The 27,207-nt window shown below is 37.6% G+C and overlaps 1 protein-coding gene across 2 annotated transcripts in view; it reads left to right on the top strand.

The window, feature by feature from the left end:
• The window catches only part of trim24 (tripartite motif containing 24), a 30,009-nt gene extending 6,511 nt beyond the window's left edge, over positions 1-23,498 (top strand). The window contains exons 4-18 of one of the 2 annotated variants that reach the window (XM_067427278.1): positions 315-447; positions 1,093-1,209; positions 3,008-3,122; positions 6,252-6,398; positions 7,409-7,523; positions 12,196-12,635; positions 13,596-13,727; positions 14,629-14,740; positions 14,888-14,942; positions 15,762-15,894; positions 15,997-16,217; positions 20,073-20,205; positions 20,300-20,374; positions 20,827-20,973; positions 22,955-23,498. In XM_067427278.1, the coding sequence (XP_067283379.1) occupies positions 315-447; positions 1,093-1,209; positions 3,008-3,122; positions 6,252-6,398; positions 7,409-7,523; positions 12,196-12,635; positions 13,596-13,727; positions 14,629-14,740; positions 14,888-14,942; positions 15,762-15,894; positions 15,997-16,217; positions 20,073-20,205; positions 20,300-20,374; positions 20,827-20,973; positions 22,955-23,290 (2,411 nt within the window). In that variant the 3' untranslated portion in view covers positions 23,291-23,498. Of the gene's footprint in view, positions 1-314; positions 448-1,092; positions 1,210-3,007; positions 3,123-6,251; positions 6,399-7,408; positions 7,524-12,195; positions 12,636-13,595; positions 13,728-14,625; positions 14,741-14,887; positions 14,943-15,761; positions 15,895-15,996; positions 16,218-20,072; positions 20,206-20,299; positions 20,375-20,826; positions 20,974-22,954 lie in introns of both variants that reach the window. The other variant, XM_067427277.1, reaches the window with a different exon arrangement.
• Positions 23,499-27,207: the final 3,709 nt, after the last annotated feature.

Here is a 27,207-nt window from a genome sequence, read left to right as displayed (position 1 = left end):
GTGCATTCCACAAATCTCCAACTGCAAGATGCTATCCTATCAATATGGGCCAACATTTCTAAAGAATGCTTTCAGGACCTTGTTGGAACAATGCCACGTAGAATTAAGAAAGTTCTGAAGGTGAAACACTGTATTAGTATGGTGTTCCTAATAATCCTTTAGGTGAGTGTACTTGAGTGTGTGACTTGAGTGTCCAAATACTTTTTGGGGACACTGTACTGTTCATGGTCTTTTTCAGACACTAAACATTACAAACTCGCAGGAGTGAATTTTTGAAGGTAAACAAATGAACTTGTCTACCTGTTCGTTCACAGAGGCGATGGGCGCTTCCACACAGAAGCCCGTCTTCTGCGACATTCACAGACAAGAGCCGCTGAAGCTGTTCTGTGAAACATGTGACCGCCTCACCTGCAGAGACTGTCAGCTGCTCAAACACAAGGACCATAAGTACGTCGGCCCACATTCATGTCATGTGTAGTTACTTTATAGCTGTAGTAAGAAATCATTCATGAAATGCTTATCACACTAGTCTCATATTAACATGCATAATGTTTTAAAGGCAGAGGTCTTCAACCCTGCTCCTGAAGATCCACTATCCTAAAAAGTTGTTTTTCAACCTGATTTAGCATCTTGTTTGGCTGCTTCAGGTTTGTTTGGTTAGGGTTGGATCTAATGCTGTTCACGCCATGTCTTAATTGCCCTAGTCTCAAAATTACAACGTGACATTGTATTCAGAGCTGTTTACAATCTCAAACAGGGAGTTATGCGTTATGACACCATAATTAATCTCTCAGAAAAATCCCGTCTTGCAAGCTGTAATTACGAGCTCTACAATTATGTGAACGCTTTTGAAATATCCCATAGTACTCACGGTAATTTTAACATGGCATGAATCCCCATCAGTGGATTCCCAGGAATAAGGTTAAAGACCTGTGTTTAAAGGGATAGTTCACCAAAAATAATGTTAATTTACTTGTTCCAAACCTGTATGACTTCCTCCTTCTTTCGAACACAAAAAATGGAAGTCCATTTTTTTTTTTTTTCAATGGAAGTCACTAAACACTGCAGCTAACACATGATTTTCCAATACAGTTACCAATTTCTAGAAGATGCATATAAGAACCACAAGCAACATCTGGAAAATATGACCTGCCAACTTCAAGAAAAGAAGAAAACTATAGAGGATGTATCTAGTACCATAAACAATGGGTATGTTTTATGTTATATATGTGATCTTGGCCCCACTTTATATTAGGTGGCCTTAAATACTATGTACTTACATCCAAAAATAAGTACAATGTACTTACTGTGTTCAAATTGTATTGCAAAGCCCTTTTGCTGATATTGAGGTGGGATACGGGTAGAGTTAAGGACAGGTGGGGTGGTATGGATAAGTTTAAGGGTAGGTTTAGGTGTAAGGGAAGTGCCAAATGTGTAATTACAAATGTAACTACAGAAATTAATTACAGACGTAATAACATGCAGGTATTTTTTTTTTAAATGTAAGTACAATGCAAAAACATGTATGTACACAATAAGCGCATTTTAACAAATGATTAATTACAACGTTAGTACATAGTTGTTGAGGTCACCTAATATAAAGTGGGTCCTATATATGTATTTAAAACATTTAATGCCAGGTTCTATACTCTCATGGGAAACCTAGATTTTTTGTGATTTCCATAATGGAATAACTGGAAATGCCATAGAAGTTAATACAATTTGAAAAGATCATGGGCATTTCTGTAGTGCCGTGTTTCCCAAGAGGAGTTCATTTGTAAGGGAACTGTAGTGAGTTTGTGAGATTATGAAAAATATTAATAAATAGATTGTAACATCAAAATAAATAAATGGGGCTGCACAATTTATCATAAATAAAAATGAAACAGTGATATATCTCATTATGATTATCAAATCAAAGGCTGAGATTTAAATAAATTGTTGCACAGCATTTTTCAGAGTAAAGAGTGGCAATTTACAATTGTTCAGTTTATAACAACATGTTTTTAGAGCGATTAAGTTCACAATGAATAATTAGTTTAACATGCATTTGGGAACGCAGTGTGCACTTTTTTTGAGCTACTTTGTGTACATTCTCAAACTTTCCAAACATTCTCAAACGTTTTTAAAATAAAAGCTTGAGTATTTGACAAAAAAAAACAAAAAAAAAACGATGGTTTGAGCATATTCATGTCAAGAATTTAAGACAAATACATGTAATGTAACTGTAAAACTTGAATATGAGGAACACATATTCACTACTAACTACAATGTTTGCCTCAATAAACTCCTAATTTATTGCATATCAATAGTTATTAAGGTAGTTTTTGTAGAGTTTAGTACTAATAAACTGGGCACTAATAAGAACTAAAAAAACAGCTAATATCCTAGTAATATGCATGCTAATAAGCATCTCATTAATAGCGATAATTGAACCCTAAAATAATGTGTTACCAATGTAATTTGTTGTGTTAGTTGGTTCTTGTGAAGTGTGAACTCCATTGAAATTAATACCATTAGCAGGGGAGTCTTCGTTCTTTCTGTCTGAATGTCTCAGCAGTTGGAATAAGAGACGTTTTTATATGAAATTAAATGTCATATCACAGTTCAAATCACAATATATGACAAAATATAATTAAAAAAAAATTAAATGCTTACCAGAAAAAGAAAAGAGTTTTAAAGAAAAAAAATGATGGAAAAAGGATTAAAGTATTGAAATGTTAACATAAAAGCTCAGGATGTACTTCAATTAAATTTACTTCTAAAGGGTTCGGCTGAAAAATAAGTGTGGGAACCCCTGCTATTGTGAATATTCAGTTTTTCTAGTTGTGCTCAGCTAGAACTATTTCACTAGAAATGTTTCAGTTTGATTTGAAAGTTATTGTTTGACTCATAAAAGTAGAAGTCATGAAAATTAATTTGTTAAAAACTGGGAACACTGTACAATTAGATGTATAGTACGTGAAAACTGTTATTTTTATGGTCTCTTTTTTTCTGTTTTTGTCAGTCTTCAGCAAGTGGATGAAAATCGCAAGACTGTGGCCAATGAGATTAAAAAATCCATCTGCAATCTCATAATGGAAATCAACAGGAAGGGGAAGTTATTAGTCAATCAACTTGAGGTAGTGTCCAATATTTCGTCTTCATCACGAGCAGTGCTTTCCAACTTGTGCGTCTCAGGTGTGCTAATTATGCATTATGCAGGGAAAAATAAATGCTAGCAATACTATTTAATTATACTACTGTGGCAAGCAGCGAGGCGAGGACCGTGAGAGCAGGCCGGTGGCGAGTGGTATTGAGCGCTAGTTGCGCGACACACTGGTCTCGTCTCACCATGGCGGAGTGACGGGAGTATAAATGAGGAGCAAAGACAGTGGAAGACGAGACTGGTGTGTCGCGCAGCTGGTGCTCATTACCACTTGCCACCGGCCTGCTCTCACGGTCTCTCGCCTCGCTGCTTGCCACAACTACATAATTGACATAGCAATATTCACCCAAGAATGAAAATTCTGTTATTAATTACTCGCCTTCATGTCATTTCAAACCCGAAAGTCTTTCGTTCATCTTCGGAACACAAATGAAGATCTTTTTGATGAAATCTGAGATATTTCTGTCCCTCTGTAGACAGTTACTACCAATTTAATGCTTCAAAAAGTTCAAAAATGACGAGAATGAACCTCATTGGAGAATCAAACTCATTGGTTCATGCTGAAGCTCAAACATGCTGTGTAACACAAGAATGAATCTCACTGGTTCTTGCTGAAGCTCAATCGAGCTGTGTAACACAAGAATGAACCTCATTGGTTCTTGCTGAAGCTTAGACGTGCTGCGTAACACAAGAATGATCTTCATTGGTTCTTGCTGAAGTTCAAACGTGCTGTGTAACACAAGAATGATCCTCATTGGTTCTTGCTGAAGTTCAAACGTGCTGCGTAACACAATAATGAACCTCATTGGTTCTTGCTGAAGTTCAAACGTGCTGCGTAACACAAGAATAAACATCACTGTTTCTTGCTGAAGCTTAGACGTGCTGCGTAACACAAGAATGATCTTCATTGGTTCTTGCTAAAGCTCAAACGAGCTGTTTAACACAAGAATGAACTTAATTGGTTCTTGCTGAAGCTCAAGCATGCTGCGTAACACAAGAATAAACATCACTCGTTCTTGCTGAAGCTCAAACGAGCTGTGTAACACAAGAATGATCCTCATTGGTTCTTGCTGAAGTTGAAACATGCTGTGTAACACAAGAATGATACTCACTGGTTGCTGAAGCTCAATCTTGCTGCATAACACAAGAATGATCCTCATTGGTTCTTGCTGAAGCTCAAACCTGCTGTGTAACACAAGAATGAACCTCATTGGTTCTTGCTGAAGCTCAAACGTGCTGCGTAACACAAGAACGAACCTCACTGGTTCTTGCTCAAGATCAAACATGCTGCGTAACACAAGAATGAACATCATTGGTTCTTGCTGAAGCTCAAACGAGCTGTGGAACACAAGAATGAACCTCATTGGTTCTTGCTGAAGTTCAAACATGCTGTGTAACACAAGAATGATACTCACTGGTTGCTGAAGCTCAATCTTGCTGCATAACACAAGAATGATCCTCATTGGTTCTTGCTGAAGCTCAAACCTGCTGTGTAACACAAGAATGAACCTCATTGGTTCTTGCTGAAGTTCAAACGTGCTGCGTTACACAAGAATGATCCTCACTGGTTCTTGCTGAAGCTCAAACGTGCTGCTTAACACAAGAACGAACCTCATTGGTTCTTGCTCAAGTTCAAACATGCTGCGTAACACAAGAATGAACATCATTGGTTCTTGCTGAAGTTCAAACGTGCTGCGTAACACAAGAATGAACCTCATTGGTTCTTGCTGAAGTTCAAACATGCTGCGTAACACAAGAATGAACATCATTGGTTCTTGCTGAAGCTCAACGAGCTGTGGAACACAAGAACGATCCTCATTGGTTCTTGCTGAAGCTCAAACCTGCTTCCTCATTGGTTCTTGCTGAAGCTCAAACGTGCTGTGTAACACTAGAATAATCCTCATTGGTTCTTGCTGAAGCTTAGACGTGCTGTGTAACACAAGAATGATCCTCATTGGTTCTTGCTGAAGCTCAAACGTGCTGCATAACACAAGAAGGATCCTCATTGGTTCTTGTGGAAGCTTCCGTTTACCTCAACTGATGTGCAAGTTACATTTTTATATGTGAATAAAACCCCAACTATAATATGTTCATCATATAAAGCGGTTTAGTCTCCAGAATATTTTAACAAAAATGTTTTATTCATATGGATTAGTTTTATGATCTCCTGTAAGAGCTTTTTTGAAGCATCAAAGTTGTAGTTGTCTAGCTGTAAATGGAGGGACAGAAAATTTGTTCAAAGTTAATTTGTGTACTGAAGATGAACCGAAGTCTTACGGGTTTGGAATGACAATGATAAATTTCATTTTGTGTGAACTAATCCTTTAAATCATTTGTTAGATACTTGTCAAATTTAGTGCCAGCATTTTTACAAATCGTTTAGAAAGTAAAATAAAATACAAAATACACTACATTAAATGAGCTTCCCTTGCAGCAAAACACATGCTATCAATATGATGTGGGTCCAATGTCAATTCTGAGTGCTGGAGCAAAACCAGTTGAGAAGGATTGCTGTCACATTTGATCAGTGTAGATCTGGATTCTTCAAATAATTCTTCAAAATGGTCACTACCTTGCAGAGTTTTGCTCTAACCCTGATCAAACACATTTGAACAAGCTTATCAAGGTCTACAGGATCACTTAAAAATCACAATTATGTGAGTTTAATCAGGGTTTGAGCTAAAACTCTGCAGGGCAGTGGCCCTCCAGGACTGGAATGGAAGACGATAACTCGATAAAGACGGAACCCTGGTGTAGACGATCCCATTCAACAATTTTGATATGCATTTTGGGATATCGTATAAACAACTGCTGAATGCAAATACCAAGATGTGGATTAGTTCTGCAATTGCTCATAGAAAATGTATTTCATTGAGGCATATAAATGTTTATCCGATAAGAAGACATTTACATAAAACTATGATGGAAAAACATTTACTGAATAAATCCCCCAATGCACAAGATAAAACTCAACAGAGGATGCAACTGGATAAAGTCTGAGAGCGAGTGGAAGGCATAAGAAGCCGTCTGCTCTCGAATCGCTCTCGCTGTACTTTCATGTCGAAAACTGATCGGACTGCGTAACACAAGCATGTTTATTTAGGCCATCACAAAGGACCATGAAACCCTCCTGAAAAAGCAGCAACAGGATGTGTCGTCACTCTCCACACATCTCGAACATGTGATCAACTTTACAAAGTGGGCCACAGCCAGTAACAGTGGAACGGCCCTCCTGTACTGTAAGCGGTTGGTAAGTGTCTTTCTGTTGTCAAGACAGCTATAAAGTGAAAGGTGTAAAAATATTGCATCTAGTGTTTTTTAATATGAATGTAAATTGGATTTGAATGACAATCTTGGTAAATTGTAAGAGTATCAAATATAAGAGTAGATTGTTCTCTGGTATGCGTTTTCATGAAAATCGAATGTAAAGAGTTTTATCTCTAAAAACAAATAAGCTTTTAACGCTTGTCTATGGGGCACAGGGTAAGTGAAATTAAATCGCTAGTTAATACCAGTAACAAGGCTCACAATAGCCTCATACTAACACAGTAGCATAATGAGGGTCCCTACATGCAAATCAAAGCATTGAGAACTTTGTAAGTGTACAAACAGTTTAATAAGAAGATACTTTATAAATACAGTACATTTACGAACAGGCGCCATCTTAGAAAACGACGACGAGTTGAGCCACAAATGCTGTGCTAAGTGATGAACTGTGACTTTATAAAATGTACTGTCTTTATAAAGTATCTTCTTATTAAACTGTTTGTACACTTACAAAGTTCTCAATCCTTCCGTTTGCATGTAGGGACCCTCATTATGCTACTATGTCAGTGTGAGGTTATTTTTAGCCTTGTTAGTGGTATTAACTAGCGATTTAATTTCACTTACCCTGTGCCCCATAGAGAAGCGTTATAAGCTAATCTGTTTTTAGAGATAAAACTCTTTACATTTGATTTTCATGAAAACGTGTCCCAGAGAACGATCTGCTCGGTAACCATCTGTTAAATACGCCTAGGTTCATTTCTCACCGGAGTTGTCCTTTAATGTATTAGTCGATGAACATGAATTAAGATTGATAAATGCTGTAGAATTTTTTTTTAATTCTTAGTTCATGTTAACTAAAGTAGGTAACTAGTTTGAACTAATGAAACCTTATTGTAAAGTGTTACCATTCAAGTTATGTTGTGTAATAATTGTGACAGGCCTGGTCATCCTGCTGTTTGGCTGATGGTCTCTCACATTCCTTCCCCCTCTTAGATAACATGCCAAATCCAGTACCTCATGCGAGCAAAGTGCAACATCTCGTACGTTCCCCAGAGCTTGGTTCGGTTCCAGTGTCGATCTGCTTTTTGGGCCTCAAATGTGGATCTTGGTAAGACACTTACAGAATCAGTGCTTATCAATCAGTGCTTTTTTTGTTTGTTTGAATCCCTTTTAGTATGTTCAAAATGAATATTTGTTGTGCTAAAAGAAAAATTAATTTATGTCCATACAATAGGTATTCAATAACCATTCACAGCAAGTGTTGTGACATTGTAGCTTTGTGATAAACAGCTCATTTTAAGCTATTATTCACTGAAAATTGATCCTCATAATATTCAGATTTGTCTTCCAAGAACATAATTGTAGATAATGATGCACAGAAATTTCAGCAAATTTAAATTTTTTGACCAAATGATTTGACTCCTTCAGTGTCTTTTGTTGCTAATCCACACAACAGGTAAACATGTCAGCAGTGTAGACATTAGGGTTGGGTTGACAATATTGACTTATTAGCTTTTTAATGGATCTCCATTTTAATGAACCAAGACCGTTTAGTCAATGATGTTTTTAGGCCGGGGACACACTGCAAGCGTGCCGTGAGCGTCTCGGCTGCGTGGCGTGTTCGTTTTTATTTCGGCTCCCATGTTACCCGATTAGAGCTTGCATACTGCCTGCGTCACACACGCGGCTCACGCGCGGTCCGAGCGGAAAACGCGTGCATGCTTCAAATAGAAGAGACGCCTATTTTTCACGCGACACGCGAGCGTGTTGGAAGCGTTTCTAGGCAAAATAGCAAAGGAAAAGATGTTTATATGCCATTTTGACACGAATACGTATTAATGAATGACATTTTCATGTTTGAAAGACTGTAGGTTAACATAAATGCAGATAATTGTAATTATGTCTAATTGTAATAATAAAAAACAACATAATTATCGATTTTGAAATATTAAACCTGTCAATACAGAACTAAATATTCTGTAGCCTATTTTGCCGTCAATACCATAAATATGTATGGCCAATAGGCCACTGCCGACATTGTCTTTGCTGTATCAATAGGCAATATAATTATTTAACATGAAGTATAGGGCTTCCCTGTACATCAATACCAGCAGCAGCGCCACGTCAGACACACTTCTAGTGTGCAAGGAAATAGAAAACGCCACGCTTGCAGTGTGTCTCCGGCCTTAGTTGATGCACAAGCAAAAGGTCTCAAACACAATTTGTTGCGCATCTACCATCCAGTAATCGCAACTTCTGACAAGTTCACTCGATTTTAAATCAAAGTCAAACAACCATTGTAATTCTGACACTTTTTAATGTGACAACAGATCACTGTAGTAATAAATTGTAATCATTGTAAAGAAACATGAATGAATACCAGAGAGCATGTTGAAAAAGACAATTGTCAACAACTGACAATTAACTGTGTCATCATGTTCATAATCGGTGTATCACTGTATATGAAACGTGCACAGAAAACCTTAAAATACGCTCCGGATATGAACTGTAATCCGCGTTGTTGAACTCATTGTGATGTGTTCCGTCCAGAAACGGCTCCCATGCGTTTTCTTTGAGTTAAATAAATATGGTTGCAACCATATTTCCCATGTGTTGGTGGTCAAACTTCTACTCTGACCGAATCGTGGGGAAAATGCAAACACTTTTGTGCTACTGTGTGAAGAAAACGCACTCTCGCGACATATATCCGAACACAAAGCTGAACAGGCAGAGGTGAAAAAACAGCACTGAAATGGTCTTCTGTGACATTTGAATTCTCTGTAATTTGACCTCATGCATAATACAGCACAGTGATTGGATTAAAAGACTGAATAATGCAGAGAAAAGCTCAGAAAATGGCGTTGGTTCCGTTTGGCTTTTTAAACCGAAATAAAACCAATTTGCCACTTAACCCTTTATAATAAACTTAATGAGCACTATTGTTGTTTTTTAATTGTTGTGCAACTTTTATATACTTTGTCTGTTAACTCTCTGCAAAACGCTGAATTTTCCGTTATTTGTAAGAAAACGTTTCCCCGTCTAAAGCCCTATTCGGCCAGTAATTGTTTCTCATGTGGCCGTTCATAAAAAATATGAAGCATGCCACCTCAGTGATATACCTTGTGCATTTGGATGGTGATTTATTCACGGTGGACCAGTTTTGTGATCCTGTGCACCTGGAAGATCATTGACATTATTGTATGCTGTAAATAAAATGTCATGTATAATATGTCATGTATAAATGTCATATATATATATATATATATATCAGATGCACAATCATAGTTTAATCATAGTCTTGTGTTTTATCTCAAAATAAAGGATGTCATTTTATTCCACGTGGAAATGAGATGAGATGTGGATTCGGACGGCAATTAAATTACCACACGACCTTGGTGTGTGTCAAAAAACATTTTCACGTGGTTGGTGGGAGAAAAAACACTGACGTTCTGGATTTGGAAGGCAATAAAATCACTGACTAGCCCATGTCAATGATGAAAATACCTTTATGACCCCATGGGAAAAAATTACCATTCGAATATGGCAAACCCCAAAATTGTCTGGGTTTGTGTGTTTTCACTGTTATACGCTAGGGGGCGCTATTACACATTTTCTGAATGAGTTCAGAATATCTTGATCAAAATACAGACGAAGAAGCAGAAGCAAGCAGAAAAAAAAAGTATTTTCCTGCATGGAGAATTACGAGGAGGCTGCCTCCGTCAAATTTCGCGCCGCCTCCGTCTTTTGACAACTCGGACAGGCAGTCACATGCTCAGATTAGCATTAGCATTAATTATTACCTATCGTGATAATTAAATAATCATCAGAAATATATATCGTCACATGATCCTTCAGCAATTAATTTTTATATTATGATTTGCTGGTACAAAAGTCATCTAAAGCTGTTCAATAGCTAATGTTGATGGACAGAACTCACAGAAGAATATTTACATAGTTACAGTTCACGGAAACTCAAACTGTCAATCATTCTCCGTTCAGCATTCAACAGCATTCAAAAATGTCCATTATTAATGTCCATTGTTCCATAATAATATAAATAGTTTTTCATAAAATAATTTTATAAGAACATAAAGTAATTTGTACCTTTTAATTATCATGTTTAGATTTAATAAAATTAGTCCAAACATATTTTTTCAAGAATTACTTTTTGTAATTTGTAATTGTAATTTTTGTAACTATCCACTCATCTAGTTTAATATTTTTTTTTTCATAGCTTATGATTATATATTTGTATTAATTCATTGTTTTCTCTATAATGATGTAGTGTGTACTTCGTGGATTCTGGATTGTATTTAACAAATAAGAGTGACCATTAGTTCCACAAACACAGATGTATAGATATTCTATACAGATGCTGTAATCTTAAACTGCAAAATGATAACTGTTTATAAATAAATAAAAAATATTTTTACATGAAATAATTATTTAATAATCGAAGCACACAAAATATTTATGACAGCCCTAAAACTGACAACTAATTGCCAAAAACGCGATCCGATCTCGATGCTTTCTTTGACAAAAATGTAATTCTCAACTTTTTGCTGAATATTGCTTTTTTATGAAACTACACATATTTAATTGTTGATATATATATTTTTAAAAGAACGCATGAAGCTTGAATTTTTTTAATTATTATTTTTTTACATCAGAGGATCTGTTATTTCTTTTGATATATTGCATGCTCGGATACAACAAAATATTCTCGGGGCCATTACATTTTTGTGAAAATTATCAAAAATGCTGGTGCTGGCTGGCAACTTTTTCACAGGCTGGATAAAGACATTGTGTAATGAGTATGCATGCTCGTTACCAACTGGACAAGGGTAGGATTACAGTTACAATAGATCACCCTTACTTCCTCTTAAAATCTGGGATTAAGGTTGAGGTTGATCGGATCACAAGCGAAGGAGGCCCACATCACCTGGTGTTTTAATCTGTCTCTTTTGTCCACTTTCAACCAATTATTTCCTGATTTCTTCGAGGGGAGGGTCTATGGGCAGGTAAATGTATGACTTTTTCAGATCTTTCGATCTAATGAATGAAAAAAGCTCACACAATTTTTAATGGACATAATGGAAAAACGTTGAGATTGTGAGTTTTGGTTTCTGCCCTTACAGCCGCAAGATGTGCTGAACGCTTAAGCGCAAGTGAGTGTGTGTTAGAAATCAGGAATGGTAAGAGAACATCCTGTGCTTGGTACGTTTTTCATCTTCAAACCAAACTTAGCTCTCTGGCTGACAAAGGTTAAATCCCGCCTGGCTAGTGCACTTCCCATAATGCTTACGCATTAGGTCAGTAGGCGAAGAGTAAGCAGTCTTTTGTGGCTGACGTTCACAGTCATAGTGTCTACATTACTAAATCAATCTGGTCTAATTCAATTTTTTTTAATTACATCTGGAAGTGGTCAAACGTGGACAAACCCGGAATGTTTTAGACCCCATTATCACTTGTATTTAGTTTCGTACACTTGTGATCCGATCGACCAAAACACATCTTAATACCAGGTGTGAACAGTGCCATAGTGTAATCTGTCAAAATGATGGTCTAAATTCAGATATTTTTTTCATGAAATTCAGTCAGTGATGGAAAATATTCGGTTAATGCTACCACTAGTCCACATGGACAAAAGTGCAAGTGATTAGAGCACTCAAAAAGGTCCACTAAGTAGTGCGCATGTGCTGAATGTATCCATCAGCGCAGATGGATTCATTGTCTTTGGAGTGGCTTCTCAAATGGAAATGTTTCTGTATTTTTTCCAGGTTCTTTAGTCGTAGAGAAAACTCCAGTCCGTCATCCCAACGGTCCTCAGCCATTCCTTTTCCAACAAATGAACCCAGGGGCCAGACCCGACGGCCTTCAGGCAGGGTACTCAAGCTCACCGTCCCAGCAGCAACAGCATCAGCAGCATCAGCAGCAACAGCATCAGCAGCATCAACAGCATCAGCAGCAGCAGCAGCGGCAGAGCACACTGGCCCAGCTGCAGATGCAAGTGGAGAAACTCTCCCAGCAAAGCAACCGACACCAACCACCCAATCAATGGTCATGGTACCACGGTATGCGCTTACCAGGGCCGCCTCCACATAGACCCCTACAGGGTGGATCGCCATCTCAGACGTTACCCAGCATGCCTCAGCACGGGCGCAGATATGGTGCACGAAGCCCTCCACCTATGCTTCAGCCCTCTAGTCTACCTCCACAGGTGAAGTGTGACTTAATATAACAAGAAGTTTACTGTAAATCATAGGACACATATGCTACCGGTCAAAAGTGAAATAATGAATTTTTGTCTCATGTAAAGGAATCTCAGTTTAGCTCAACAGGAATTATTAATTAATTAAAGGTGTCATGAACTGGCGTTTAAATTGTCTGAGGTCAACTTCCAGAGGTCAACAAAAACCAAACTCTGGTCAGGCCAATCACATCATAGAGTCTGTGGACAGGCTTATGATGATGGCAGAATTGTGACGGTTTTGCGTGCTACTTGAAAACCAAGAAGCTGACGAACAGCGGTCTTTCGAATCGGCTTTGTCTACAACTCTGGAAGACTTAGAGTTAAGCTTTTCTTTGAGAAAAGAACAAAGAACGGCACTGAAGTCATTCTTAAAAAAAGGAAGATGTGTTTGGAGTTTTGCTGACAGGATACGCAAAAGTTTAATCTATCAACTAGCTTCGCTTCACCTTCTTTGTTGCTCTGGTTGGTGTAGCGCTATCCTATTGCATGCAGAGGGACTTTGAAAGACAACCGTTTATTCCGGCCCTCGGATTGAACCCTGTCAGTGTTGTGTTCCCAGTTCCAACATCTTGGTGTGGGTCTGGCTTGTCAGGCTAGTAAAAAACAGGAATGTTGTGAAATATTATTGCAGTTTAAAATAATTGCTTTCTATTTGAGTACATTTTAAAAATAAATTATTCCTGTGATCAAAGCTATAATGGAAACTAGTACTATTAAATTGTAGTAATATTTCCCAAATTACTGCTTCTTCTGTTTTTTTTTATTTATTTTTTATTTATTGTTTTCAAATAAATGCCTTGGTGAGATAAAGAGACTTATCTTAATTATTTCAAACATTTGAACAGTACTTTATATGTTAACATAATGTTCGTTTATGAATGGAAAAACAGTTGTGCAACTCTGAACTTGCTGTTATTCTTTCTTAAGACTCTGAGGGGACTCATAAACAATCCCACCTTCCCTCCTAAACCGATGGAGGTGCTGCCGAGAAACCGCTACCCGCACAGTGCTGCTCTTTCCAGTGGAGCTACACTTCCCTCTCCACACACACTTCATCAGGTGAGTGTGGCCATCTTATTCCACGCTTTTGTGCAATATTAAGTTCACAAGCTTTAAGTTAAACAGGGAAACAATATTTTGTTTGTCTTATAAAAGATGCATTTATACTGTAATTAAACAATTAGTTAATTATTGCAATTATTTGTAGAAGAGTTAAAGGAACACTCCACTTAAAAATAAAAAAATTAGGCAAATTTTCCAACTCAGACATATTCCAATAGAGTTAAAGATTTGAGTTTAACAATTTTACCGATCTCCAGGTCTGGCACTTTTAGCATAGATCATTGAATCTGATTAGACCGTTAGCATCTCGCTCAAAAATGACCAAAGACTTTCAATATTTTTCCTATTAAAAACTTGACTTTTCTGTAGTTACATCGTGTACTAAGGCTGACAAAAAATGAAAAGTTGTGGTTTTCTAGGGCGATTATGGCTAGGAACTATACTCTCATTCATGCGTAATAATCAAGGAACTCTGCTGCCGTACCATGAGTGCAGCAAGCGCAATGATATTGCGCAGTGCCTGAAAATAGTCCCCAGCTGTATAAGTCATGTTCACATTGGTTATGTTGACAGAAGTTAGCCTATTTTCAGGCACTGCATAGCCTTAAATAAGAGTCAAGGTTTAAATAGGAAAAATATTGAATTTCTTTGGCCATTTTTTTTTTACGAGAAGCTAATGGTCTAATCAGATTCAATGATGTATGCTAAGCTATGCTAAAAGTTCTCCTGCCAGACCCGGAGACCTGCTGAATGTCATCAGCCAAAATGTTGGGATATTGACCGCCGTAACCTTTGACATATTTATTATTTGTCAACCACCTATATACAGTAAATTTGGTTCTGGTCAATTATTTAATATGTATGTGCATGCTAAATTCTGTTTGGGCTTTTTTAGCAGAACATGCAGGCGACATCATACCTGAACAGGAGAGTTGAACCCGGCACCCTACTGTCTGCTCAAAGGCCCAGTTATCCACCCAGTCACCCCTCCACCCCAACAGAGCGAACTGGTATGCTAAATCGGCAAAAACACATGTCTGGCATTGGTAACCACCTTGTCTTGCTTTCTAGTTCATTATTCTGTTTGGTCTGTGTTATCAATTGCTTTGTGTTACAGTACTAACTGAGTATTGCCTTGATTTTATTGGACATTTTAGCACAAGGAAGACAGTTTTCTCACATGTCCATCACCTCATCAGAACCAAAGACCAGGTAAATATTGGATTATTCGATTCATCGAGTCGTCATATTCTTGCTCTCTTCTGCAATGAATCCATCGTAAAATGCTCAACATTCAAAATAAATAATGTTATGATAGCAATATGGATATCTTTTTGATGTTTTCATAATGATTGATCTGCGTTTATCTCCATACTTATTAAAACAATATGAAGACCATTTCAAAGATGTAAAATAAATGAGAAATGCTCCATATGCCGCATGAACTGCAGAGTCGCAGCAGGAGTCAGATTTCACTTATCATGTGATTGTGACTGACGGGACGGTGAATGAAGATTTATAATCTGTACCGCAGTCTTTCTAGAGACACGTGAACGTAAATTCAAAAGGGAAAGTGAGCATGCAAAACCGATTTCAATACCCCCAGCATATTGATAGAAGCTCCTTGATTATAATAGTCTGTGTTTAAATGTATTTAAGATGAAATATGTTTAAAATTGAATCCTAACATATTTATAAGGCCACACAGGGTGTTATTTTTGCTTATGAGGGGTTTTAGTTGTGTGTGTATATATATATATAACTTTTTTTAGCACAAGAGTTATTAACGAATCATGATTTGTTTAGGACAATGTTTGTATGCATATTTTACACACACATTTGTGTTTATGCACGGTTAGTGAATGAGATCCATTGATTACGGCAGTCAGAAGCTAATTATTTTTTAAATAAAAACGAGCACTGCTAGATTTAATAACATAAATATGTTATTTAAAGTTTATAATTAGCTTCCATTCTTTACCTTTCTACTTCCTTCACAAAATGTGCTTGTACTTTTTTTTTTTTGTTAAGTTCTGTCTCCTGGAAGCGTGCAGAAGCTCCTCAGAGTGGCCCATCAAACCCCTCCACCAAGAGAAGACGCAGGTCATCTCCAGGGCCGGTCATTGTCATCAAAGATGAACCAGAGGATGATGATGTTCATTTTGTAAGCTTTTACAGATCCATGAAGGAATAGATCTGAACATCAGACTTGTATAATCATTTGCAGATATATCATATTTGTATTCTATTTTGTGTGCTACTGTAGGTAAACAGTGCTAAAGCCAGTCTTCCAGACAGCACAGGGGTTCAGTCTCAAACTCCACAGCAGGGTGAGCCGCAATCAGAGAAAACCCCAGAAGCAGATGAAGACCCCAATGAGGACTGGTGTGCAGTGTGCCAGAACGGAGGAGAACTGCTCTGCTGTGACAAATGTCCCAAAGTCTTCCATCTTAGCTGCCATATCCCCACTCTGACTGCATCTCCAAGGTAACGGATGCCTCAAAAGCAACTAAAACAACCCCCCACTGAATATAATAAATTATTAAATTAAACTGATTAGATAATTAGCCTACGGAGATTTTGTATTTAATGGCCTGGTTTCACAGACATGACTTGAATTAGCCTCAGATTAGGCCTTCGTTCAATTAGGACATTTAAGTATCTTTTATAAACTCGAGAAAAAAACATTACTGGTTTGCATCTTGTGACGAAACAATGGCACTGATATATTTTATGTCATTGCATAGTCTGAGACTAGGCTTAAGGCTTGTTTGTGAAACCACAGGCATATTAATATATAATAAAGCAAATGTTTATCTAATCAGGTTTTAGAGTCATAACTATCCTTTTATAGGTCTTTTTGGTTTGTGTCCATCAAAAATATTAAAATGAGAAAGGATTGCCATTTGAGAAGTATTTTTTTTTTTTTTGTATTATCCTGAAAAAGGCATATACATACATATACATTCATATACACTGCCCTGTTTGGATTTAAGTAGGCAAATGCTTAAAGCGCCCCTATTATGGTTTTTCGAACATTCCCGTTCATGTAGTGTGTAATATAGCTGTTTGTGAATGTAAAGTTGTAAAGTCAAAAGTGCACGATAAATAATAAAGTTATTGTCTCCCAAAAGAAAGAATCGACTCTGAATCGCCAATACGAGTCGTTTTTTTTGTTTCAAATCCCACTGCGTGGCGGTTCTACATCACTAGAAGCGGCATTCGCATAATGGACGGGATGCAAAGAACAATGCAGAGAACTGGGAACTGTGTGAACGCCATCACTGCAGAAAGTTTTGTTCACTTGAAGTGCAAGCGTGGATGCGCTGTTGTCAAAAGATGTCAGGGGCCGTCGGGCTATGGCCGCCTGCTCCCATCCAAAGTACACCAGGGTTACCGACTGCTACCGTCTTTGATTAAGAAATTTACTTCCGCACCGAAAGAAAACTGATCAGTTCCCCCAGTGTAGAGCTGCAGAAATGCAGACCTCTAATTTGTGTGGCTCTGTATTGGAGCCTTTCATATTATAATACTTCAGCTTAATGAAAGAATATGAATAGCATATCTTGTTCTGTCCTACATATGTTGTTGCTTCTTTAAAATTTTGCGATATACATTTAAAAGAAATGTCTTTTAATTGATGTATATACATTGTATGTTACTGATTTTGTAAAATAGGCACACAATATCATATTGAATTATTGATCGATATACCCCTGAATCGAATCGTATTGCAAAACATTTTGAGGTATCGGAAAATATTTCGCTGGTTATGAGAATTGACATCGTATCCAAATGTGAACCGTCCAATTTACAACACTGGCTACAACATCTCATAATTGACCCCAAATTGAGTAGCGCATTATTGAGAAACGTCCTGCTCAAGTTGTCCTTGCAATCGAGGTTCAGTGTTTGTTTCTGACGTGCTTTGTAAGTGGTAGACCAATCACAACAGACTGGGCCATCCAACAAATCATTTGAGAACCATTGAGCACTTTGCTAATGTGCAGTTTATTTTACTAGAGAATAAAAGGTGTTTTTTGACCTTTGATGTATGCTGAACACCTTCAAAACAAAATTAGCTAACTTTTAAAATGGCATAATAGGGGCACTTTTAAGAGTCTATGCATTTAAGAGCAGTGATTATTGTGTTTCTAGCATGTTATATGTTTGGCAACAGTTCTTGTAACCCTGATTGCTGTGTATTAGCTTTTAATTTTTACACATGACCTTAAATTCATTGAAACTGTGCTGGAGTAGACTGCTTGTAGTACAGGCTGCTTGCATTCATTTAAAGTATCTTATGATGAAAATAACATCACAGCTTTTATTTCCATCAAGAGGTGTATCAAAGTTCCTTTGAAACCATTCACCTGTCAGAATCTGCAATGGGATTTACACTATATTCAAGCTTGGTGCCATGATAGGTTGCCACCTGTGCATTTGTGAAATGTTCTCACTACTGAATATTTCTTGGTCAGCAGTTAGTGGTATTATAACAAAGTGGGAGCAATATGGAACAACAGCTACTCGGGCATTAAATGGTAGCCTACGGAAAGAAAAAAAACCTGCCAACTTTCTGCAGAGTCAATAGATACAGACCTCCAAACTCTTTGTGGCCTTTAGATTAGCTCAAGAACAGTGTGTAGACAGCTTCATGGAATCGGTTTCCATGGCCGAGCAACTGTATCCATGCCTTACATCACGCTTCTCTGTCTGGCATTCTGACAGACGAGTCTGGGTTTGGCAGTTGCCAGTAGAACGGTACTGGCCTGGCTGCATTATGCCAAGTGTAAAATTTGGTGGAGGGGGGATTGTTATTGTTGTTATTTTCAGAGGTTAGGTTTGGTCCTTTAGTTCTAGAACTGTCAAAATTGCTCAAATATGACGTTCGGATTTTCCCTCTAAAACAAACACGAATATTCAAACAATTCGAACATCTGGTTGCGCATTTTGGCAATACCACCCATTACGTCAATAACAGGACAAATTAATACAGAGACATAACTACTTGTATAGGTAGTCTATTTAAGTTTATTTGACAACGTATTACTTACACAAAAACAAGTAAATTAACTAATGGCCAAGAGCGCAGAGTTTTGTTCAAGCAATTTATTGTCGCGAGACTCAAATATAGCAGGCTTCATTCAGTGATTGAAACAAATATTATTAATATTAATTAAAGTTTTATAGCATATTAAACGTTCCGAGCGAGCTGTGCTTTGCTAATCACACCAGTGAAAGCAGTGCATTTATCCTCTATTCATGCAATATCTCTTCAGTCAGTACAGTAGCCTACACTTTAGTGTTTCTGTTTAATGTTAAATAAAATGAGGCATGGGATGCTAACTGTATCTTACATAGCTTGCATATAACTTTATCTCACGGCTCAACAATTTTACCTCCTACCGACCAAAATCCAAAGTACTTCCAGACATGGAGGGTTAAAATTGCTTTCTCTGCTGTGGTCTTTCTGCTTTCTGCTTTCTGCCATCTTCACTGCAAGACGCGTCAACTTTCAGCAGTGACTCCTGTGACCTGTCCCTGAACCTCTATGCACACGCCCACTCGCAAAGCAGACAGCCATGCCTCTACTACCGCAGCGTTTTTTTTAACCGCTTTTTTATTTTTATTCAAATAATAATTTTCACCTTCGAAATTCGTATTTTAAAAACTATTTGAATATATATTCAAATTTAGAATATTCGTTGACAGCCCTACTTAGTTCTAGTGAAAGGAACTTGTAATGCTTCAGCATACCAAGACATTTTGGACAATTTCATGCTCCCAACTTTGTGGGAACAGTTTGGGGATGGCCCCTTGCTGTTCCAACATGACTACACAGCAGTGCACAAAGCAAGGTCCATAAAGTCATTGATGAGCGAGTTTGGTGTGGAGGAGCTTGACTGGCCTGCACGGAGTCCTGATCTCAGTGCCTAACCTCACAAATGCGCTTCTGAAGAATGGTCATAAATTCCCATAAACTCACTCCTAAACCTTGTGGAAAGCCTTCCCAGAAAAGTTGAAGCTGTTATAGCTGCAAAAGTTGGGCCAACTCTATATGAAACCCTACGGATTAAGAATGGGATGTCATTAAATGAATGTGCATTCCAAAACATTTGGCAATATAGTGTATGTATGCCTATTTATGCAGCGTATATCTTACATACTCACAGCAGCGTGTCTGTGTATCTATAATAATAAGTAATAAGTCCATACTTGCTTTGCAGTAGCAGCAGGACTTGTTCCGCCAAGTCCAAATACATTATCATTGTCTTATGCTTTAACATGCTAAAACTGTCTGAATTGTCATGATTGAAATATGTATATGTGTATTTTTAGTGGTGAGTGGTATTGTACATTCTGCCGTGATCTTACCTCACCTGAAATGGAGTATAACGTCAATAGTAGCGGAGAACCGAACAGTGTGAAGCAGGACCCGGATTCTGAGACTTTCACTCCGGTGGATAGAAGAGTATGAACTACTGCTTTATTTATTTTAAAGGTTTTTTTTAATTGTTTTAAGTTTCTATTTTTATAATGGCTGTATTTTATTTGTGTTCATGCAGAAATGTGAGCGACTGCTTCTTCGTCTTTACTGCAATGAGCTCAGCACAGATTTTCAGGAGCCTATAACACCATCGGTAAGATCTCGCATAGTATTCTAGATACATTAACTAGATTGTGGATAATAGTTTAAATGCATGTCTGGGTTACCACACATTCAAAGAAGAAAATATTTTGCCTATTTTATGACAACTAGTGTTTTTTGCATTGTGACATAATTTTCATGATAATTAAGCACAATTTACCATTGAAGATCTCAGTAGCTTATTGTAATACAAAAAAATGTGTTTAGATGGGTATTGAGAATCAGACTTTTAATTGTCATAATAAATGATAAATTATCACAAAACCAAAATATAAACTTAATTTCCATCAAGCGGAATATAATTTCTTTGGTGTTCCTTCAGAATTTCTGGTGAAATGACCCAGCTCACTAGGGTTTGAATCAAAACTTTAGTTTTCCCATTTAAAAAAAAAAAAAGGCTGTTTTTTTTTTTTTCTGACCCCGGTTCACTCTTCACATTTACAGTCGATGCCAGAATACAGTGAGATAATAAAAACGCCAATGGACCTGTCTGTGATCAGAAGCAAACTGGACGGCAGCAGTTATAAGAGCACTGAGGACTTTGTTGCGGACGTCAGGTTGATTTTCAAAAACTGTGCAACTTTTCACAAGGTATGATCATTTGCATTATTTTCAAGAAACCTAATTGTCCATTGTGAAAACTAGGTTATGACGATATGATATTGGGTTCACAAGATTGAGATGACAATATTTTTAAGAAACACTATCAATTTAAGAATCTTAGATGACAAAATATGACTGGAAAAATAGTCATTGCAAATCAGTGTGGGAGCATTTTATGCATCATCTAGGGCTGTCACTAACAAATTACAATTTAAGTAATGGGATAATATGTTTGTGGTAATAAAAACAGACCTAAGTAAATGCCCTTTAAAATGACGAATAGCAAGTGGTTAGCATAATGTATCAAAAGCTAATCATTTTATGGTTTTAGTAAACATAACAATGTAATATACACTCACCTAAAGGATTATTACAGTCAGAGTATTTCACATTCTGCCCAGTTACTGGGATTTTCACGCACAGCCATTTCTAGGGTTTACAAAGAATGGTGTGAAAAGGGAAACAACATCCATTATGCGGCAGTCCTGTGGGCGGATATGCCTTGTTGGTGCTAGAGGTCAGAAGAGAATAGGCCGACTGATTCAAGCTGATAGAAGAGCAACTTTGACTGAAATAACCACTCGTTATAACCGAGGTATGCAGCAAAGCATTTGTGAAGCCACAACACACACTGGGTACCACTCATCTCCACTACAAATAGTAAAAAGAGGCTACAATTTGCACAAGCTCACCAAAATTGGACAGTTGAAGACTGGAAAAATGTTGCCTGGTCTGATGAGTCTCGATTTCTGTTGAGACATTAAGATGGTAGAGTCAGAATTTGGCGTAAACAGAAAGAGAACATGGATCCATCATGCCTTGGTTCTGGTGGTGGTGGTGTAATGGTGTGGGGGATGTTTTCTGTTTTCTAAGGCGCACACTTTAGGCCCCTTAGTGCCAATTGGGCATTGTTTAAATGCCACGGCCTACCTGAGCATTGTTTCAGACCATGTCCATCCCTTTATGACCACCATGTACCCATCCTCTGATGGCTACTTCCAGCAAGATAATGCACTGTCACAAAGAAATGAAATGAGAATCATTTCAAATTGGTTTCTTGAAGATGACAATGAGTTCACTGTACTAAAATGGCCCCCACAGTCACCAGATCTCAACCAAATAGAGCATCTTTTGGATGTGGTGGTACGGGAGCTTCGTGCCCTGGATGTGCATTCCACAAATCTCCATCAACTGCAAGATGCTATCCTATCAATATGGGCCAACATTTCTAAAGAATGCTTTCAGCACCTTGTTGAATCAATGCCACTTAGAAATAAGGCAGTTCTGAAGGCGAAAGGGGGTCAAACACAGTATTAGTGTGGTGTTCCTAATAATCCTTTAGGTGAGTGTACATTAACAATGAACTTATGTAAATTATGTATTATAACAAATGCCAGCAGTCTGGGTATTCAATTTAAGTTCCAAGAGGTCCGGTCTCTATATTTCCTTCCCAGCAGAGGTCTGGACAATACTTTTTTGGAACAGTTATACATTTCCAGTTATTACACTTCCAGGGCAGGCGTAGTACATTGTAAAATAAATTACTGGCCCTGAGAGCTAAAGCAGTGACGTCTAAGTATTTTTACCAATAGATACCACACAAAAAAATAATAATTCTCTACTGGATATGAATATAAAAAGGAAGATCAAATGTTTAATCAGGTAAAGTGCACAATAATTAAAGTTATTGTCTCCCAAAAGAAAGAATTGACTCTTATTATTTGATTGGATGTTTTGGCAAAAAAGGGCAGTATTTCACAATTTAAATTCAGTGACAGTTATTTTCAGTTCAGTAAGTTTCAAAGGTTAATCGACTGCTAGATAAGTGTTGAGGTGTTGTTAACACTTGAAGAATTGATCACGGCTAAAATCAAATAAGTGATTTAAAATATTTTAAGTTTTTAGGATTTCAAATAATCAAAAGTGCTTCTAAGTGACAGCTAATGTTGTGTATTCATGCTGTTTGCAGGAAGACACTGAAATGGCCAGTGTGGGTGCTAATCTAGAAAGTTACTTTGAGGATCTGTTGAAACACTTGTATCCAGACCGAACGTTTGCTGGCGTGAAAGAGGAGGGCATTGCTGCTTTGTGTCCAGACGAAGCAAGTCCCTTATCTAAGACACCTCCACAAGACACTTCCCCAGCAGAGGAGGCTGCGAGACCCTCTGGTGAAGATCTCCCTCAGGGGGAACCACACACAAAAAAAACCGTTGAGGAGAAGCCGGAGAACTTGAGCTCTCCTGCAGAATCCAGTCCTGTAAATGCTGAAACAGACAGTAAAGCAACTAAAGAACCAGTTTCCTGAAAGAATCTTCCTTGTTTTTCCTCTAAAGACTGGATGGTGACATGCACTTTTCTAGAGCGTGAAATCTCTGGTTCAATTGCAATAATTATACTGTATATTTTAATTGTTTTAAGCATTTGGAAAATAAGCAATTCAACCACTATAATGTATTATAACAATGCAGTGTATAATATAGACACAATAAATGTCTGAAATACGGCCTAACAAATGTTCATTTTGTTGATGTGCTGTAAGAAGTGAAATGAAACTGTGACGTTGTAAAGTGCAATTGCACAAATTAAGTATTAAAGGGTTACTTCAGCGATTAGCATATGGCCTTGTATCAGTAGAAACCCTGGAGTATATTCAAACGATTGTGCTTTCCCCCCTCATATCCCCCTGAGACAAGAGATTTATGCATTTTATTTCTGGAAAAATTCCTCCTATGATGCAAATTGATGATATTTGCATCATAGGAGGAATGTTTGGCCGAAGGCTAAAGACTACAGCCAGCAGAGGGAGCCATTTCCGCATGTTTTGAATCTGCGCATGGGGGATGGGAGATTAAACTCAGCTTGCAGGGAGAGCTCAGCAGGCAGCTACAGGCACTCATTTGAACAAAACTATGGTGAGCAATGTAAGTCTTCTAACTTCTCAAATTAATTTCTATGAAAGTTAACCTTGCAAAGTCATGAACTGAAACTCGCTTTGTGAATGTATGCCGCGGGTGTAGTCGCGATTACCTCAGCTCTCATCACTCCTGCAGTCAGTGCTCAGTGCTGTGATACTCGCTCGGCGACTCACTCATTATATTGAACAGACACGTTCAGTTTTTAATTGTAGTGTCTTCTCCAACTCAGTCACAGTAATCAAGTTGGTGGCTTTGGGAATGGCCTCACAGGGCAGCGAAGCATTCTGGGAATTGTAGTCTTTCATCCCCATGAGACAAAAATACATTTTCTGTCTTTTCTCAGTCTAGAAGGCACTAAATTCAAATATAATTTCACATTTCTACTGCATTGATGACCCAGTTTAAATACAGATCCATCTTCCCAGCGCTGAAGTACCCCTTTAAGTAATAATAACTACATTTACTTATATAGGGTTCAGGATAGGGTTAGTTACTTATGCATATTTATGTAATTATACATGATTTATTGTTATTACCAGCATTTCGTAAGTACATCTAACATGTAACTACATAAGATAAAGAGTTACCATATGCCAATAATCAGAAAATGCCTATTGTTTAAGTGTCTTGGCTGATTAAAATGGTTACCACAACAAGGAAATGATAAAAGCCAAAAATGTCAATGTTACTAAAATCACAAACTGTTATCATTCTGCTTAAAATAGTTCCTGACATATTTCCTCACACACATACATCTGCTTATAATAACTGATAAACAAGCCGATAAAAAAGTGTATCTGTCTTTTAGTTTAATCCATTTAACAGGCTACACTGTGTTGATATTAGACAATATTCACAAGTGAAACTCAACACAATGTTAAGAATCGATGCAATGGGGAACATCATCAGCATGTCAGAAATGTGTCTTAACGACTATTTTGTATCCCTCCTTGTTCTTGCCACTATGGCTAGTGCTGATTGGATCAAGTACGGTCTATAGCAGGTCTGAGATGAGTGTGTTAATAGTGGTGAGCTGACTCACCCAGGATTTTGGTGTCTTTAAAGGGTTAGTTCATCCAAAAATTATGAAAAATGGTTATGAATCAGCTTATTGATTCATGATTTGGGTCACGTGTCAAACAGCTGAAATCACATGACATATGGACTACTTTGATGTTTTTATTCCCTTTCTGGACATGGACAGTATAGTGTGCATACACTTACTTACGCTCTTGGACTACATACAAAATATCTTAAACTGTGTTCCGAAGATGAATGGAGGGCTTACGGGTGTGGAACGACATTAGGGTGAGTCATTGATGACGTACATTTTATTTTTGGGTGAACTAACCCTTTAAGTAGGATATCTCCCTTATAGCAGAGCAGAAGAAGAGAGTGTTGTAGCTAGCTATTCCAGTGTTTTCTTTGATTTAAATGCGGCCTCCAGTAGCTCTGAAGTGAGATTTCAAATTACAGTATGTCCACTCACAGACATAATTTCCCCTAATTCTCTGCATCATTGGTTCTGTGAAAGCAGTGATTTGTGTAAATCTTGGACGCGCCTGCTGCTTTACAAATTATCTGCAACTTTGTTGCTGGGTAATTCACACTCATAGGATCTCGTGTATACTTGCAGGAGTAAAAAAAAAAAAAGTCACTAAGATTTAACAAAGCTGATACATTCATGTAAATTATGATTTGCCAGTATGATTTATGTGTGTTGGTATTGAGCGTGTCAGACAGTTTTTCTCTTTTATATGTTAATGACATTAAGAATGCAGTTCTTTTTTTAAAATGAGGCTCCAGGATAATGTCAAAAGTTGATCATAAAGTTCAGACTAATAAATATCGCTACATAACATGATGCCATATTATTTACCTTTGGAGCTTCCTTGGAAGTCTCAGATCACACCAATTCCATCTTGGTGAACTGTTTAAACCTTGCCCTTTTTATATTCACACCAGTCACCAGGGGCAGTTCTGCGGGTGGGCCAGGCCACTGATCTATATAAATGACTGGATTGCTCATTGTGTTTCTAAACTGCCAGCAGGCGGTGAAGCCATCTGAAGTATTTGAGCGGCCATCTTATGATTCCCTACCAACAGATGGCATCATTGACTTACAGCCAAAACATTGACCTAAAATCACCCAATTTGCAGCATATAAGTCACATGAATAGTTTTTAAAGGACAACTCCGGTGAGAAATGAACCTAGGGGTAATTAACAGATGGTTACAGAGTAGATCGTTCTCTGGGATGCGTTTTAATGAAAATCGAATGTAAAGAGTTTTATCTTTAAAAAATTTTTTTAGCTTTTTATAAAACAGATTAGTTTATAACGCTAGTCTATGGGGCACAGAGTAGACACAGGGTGGTAAAATTAAATCACTAGTTAATACCACTAACAAGGCTCAAAATAGCCTCACACTAACACGGTAGCATAATGAGGGTCCCTACATGCAAACCGAAGCATTGGGAACTTTGTAAGAGTACAACAGTTTAATTAGAAGATACTTTATAAACATAGTCCCTTACGCGTTCACGGACAGACACCATCTTGGAAAACAGTCTCGACTAATCGATCCACGAGCGCTGTTCTAAGTGAGCTGGTCGATAGGAATTAAGTTTGTGAAATGTAATAACATGGACATTTTTAGTTTTATTTATTTATTTTCTCTGTTGCGTTCAGTGTTTTCTTCCGAAAACATCGGACCATATGAGATTCCAAGTCACAGTTCATCACTTAGCACAGCGCTTGTGGCTCAATGAGTCGAGACTGTTTTCCAAGATGGCGCCTGTCCGTGAACACGTAATGTACTATGTTTATAAAGTGTCTTTTTATTAAACTGTTTGTACTCTTACAAAGTTCTCAATGCTTCGGTTTGCATGTAGGGACCTTCATTATGCTACTGTGTTATTGTGGGGCTATTTTTAGCCTTGTTAGTGGTATTAACTAGCGATTTAATTTCACTACTGTGTGCCCCATAGACTAGTGTTATAAGCTAATCTGTTTTTAGAGATAAAACTCTTTACATTCGATTTTCATTAAAACGTATCCCAGAGAACGATCTACTCTGTAACCATCTGTTAATTACCCCTAGGTTCATTTCTCACCGGAGTTGTCCTTTAAGATATGTATGTACATTAAAACTCCCAAGACCATTTTTTTGGGGGGATTTCCGCCTGGATTTGGCCTACCCAAATTGAAAAGCTTCTCAAACACACATCTCAAACACGAACCTGCAGACTTTAAATTGTAAACTTTTTACTTTTACTCGAGCAGATTTTTACACCGGTAATGTGTAC

The sequence above is a fragment of the Pseudorasbora parva genome, chromosome 20 (assembly GCF_024679245.1).
Source record: "Pseudorasbora parva isolate DD20220531a chromosome 20, ASM2467924v1, whole genome shotgun sequence".
NCBI classification, from domain to species: Eukaryota; Metazoa; Chordata; class Actinopteri; order Cypriniformes; family Gobionidae; genus Pseudorasbora; species Pseudorasbora parva.
The sequence above is the reverse complement of the archived record's forward strand: the minus strand, read 5'-3'. Positions and strand labels throughout refer to the sequence as shown.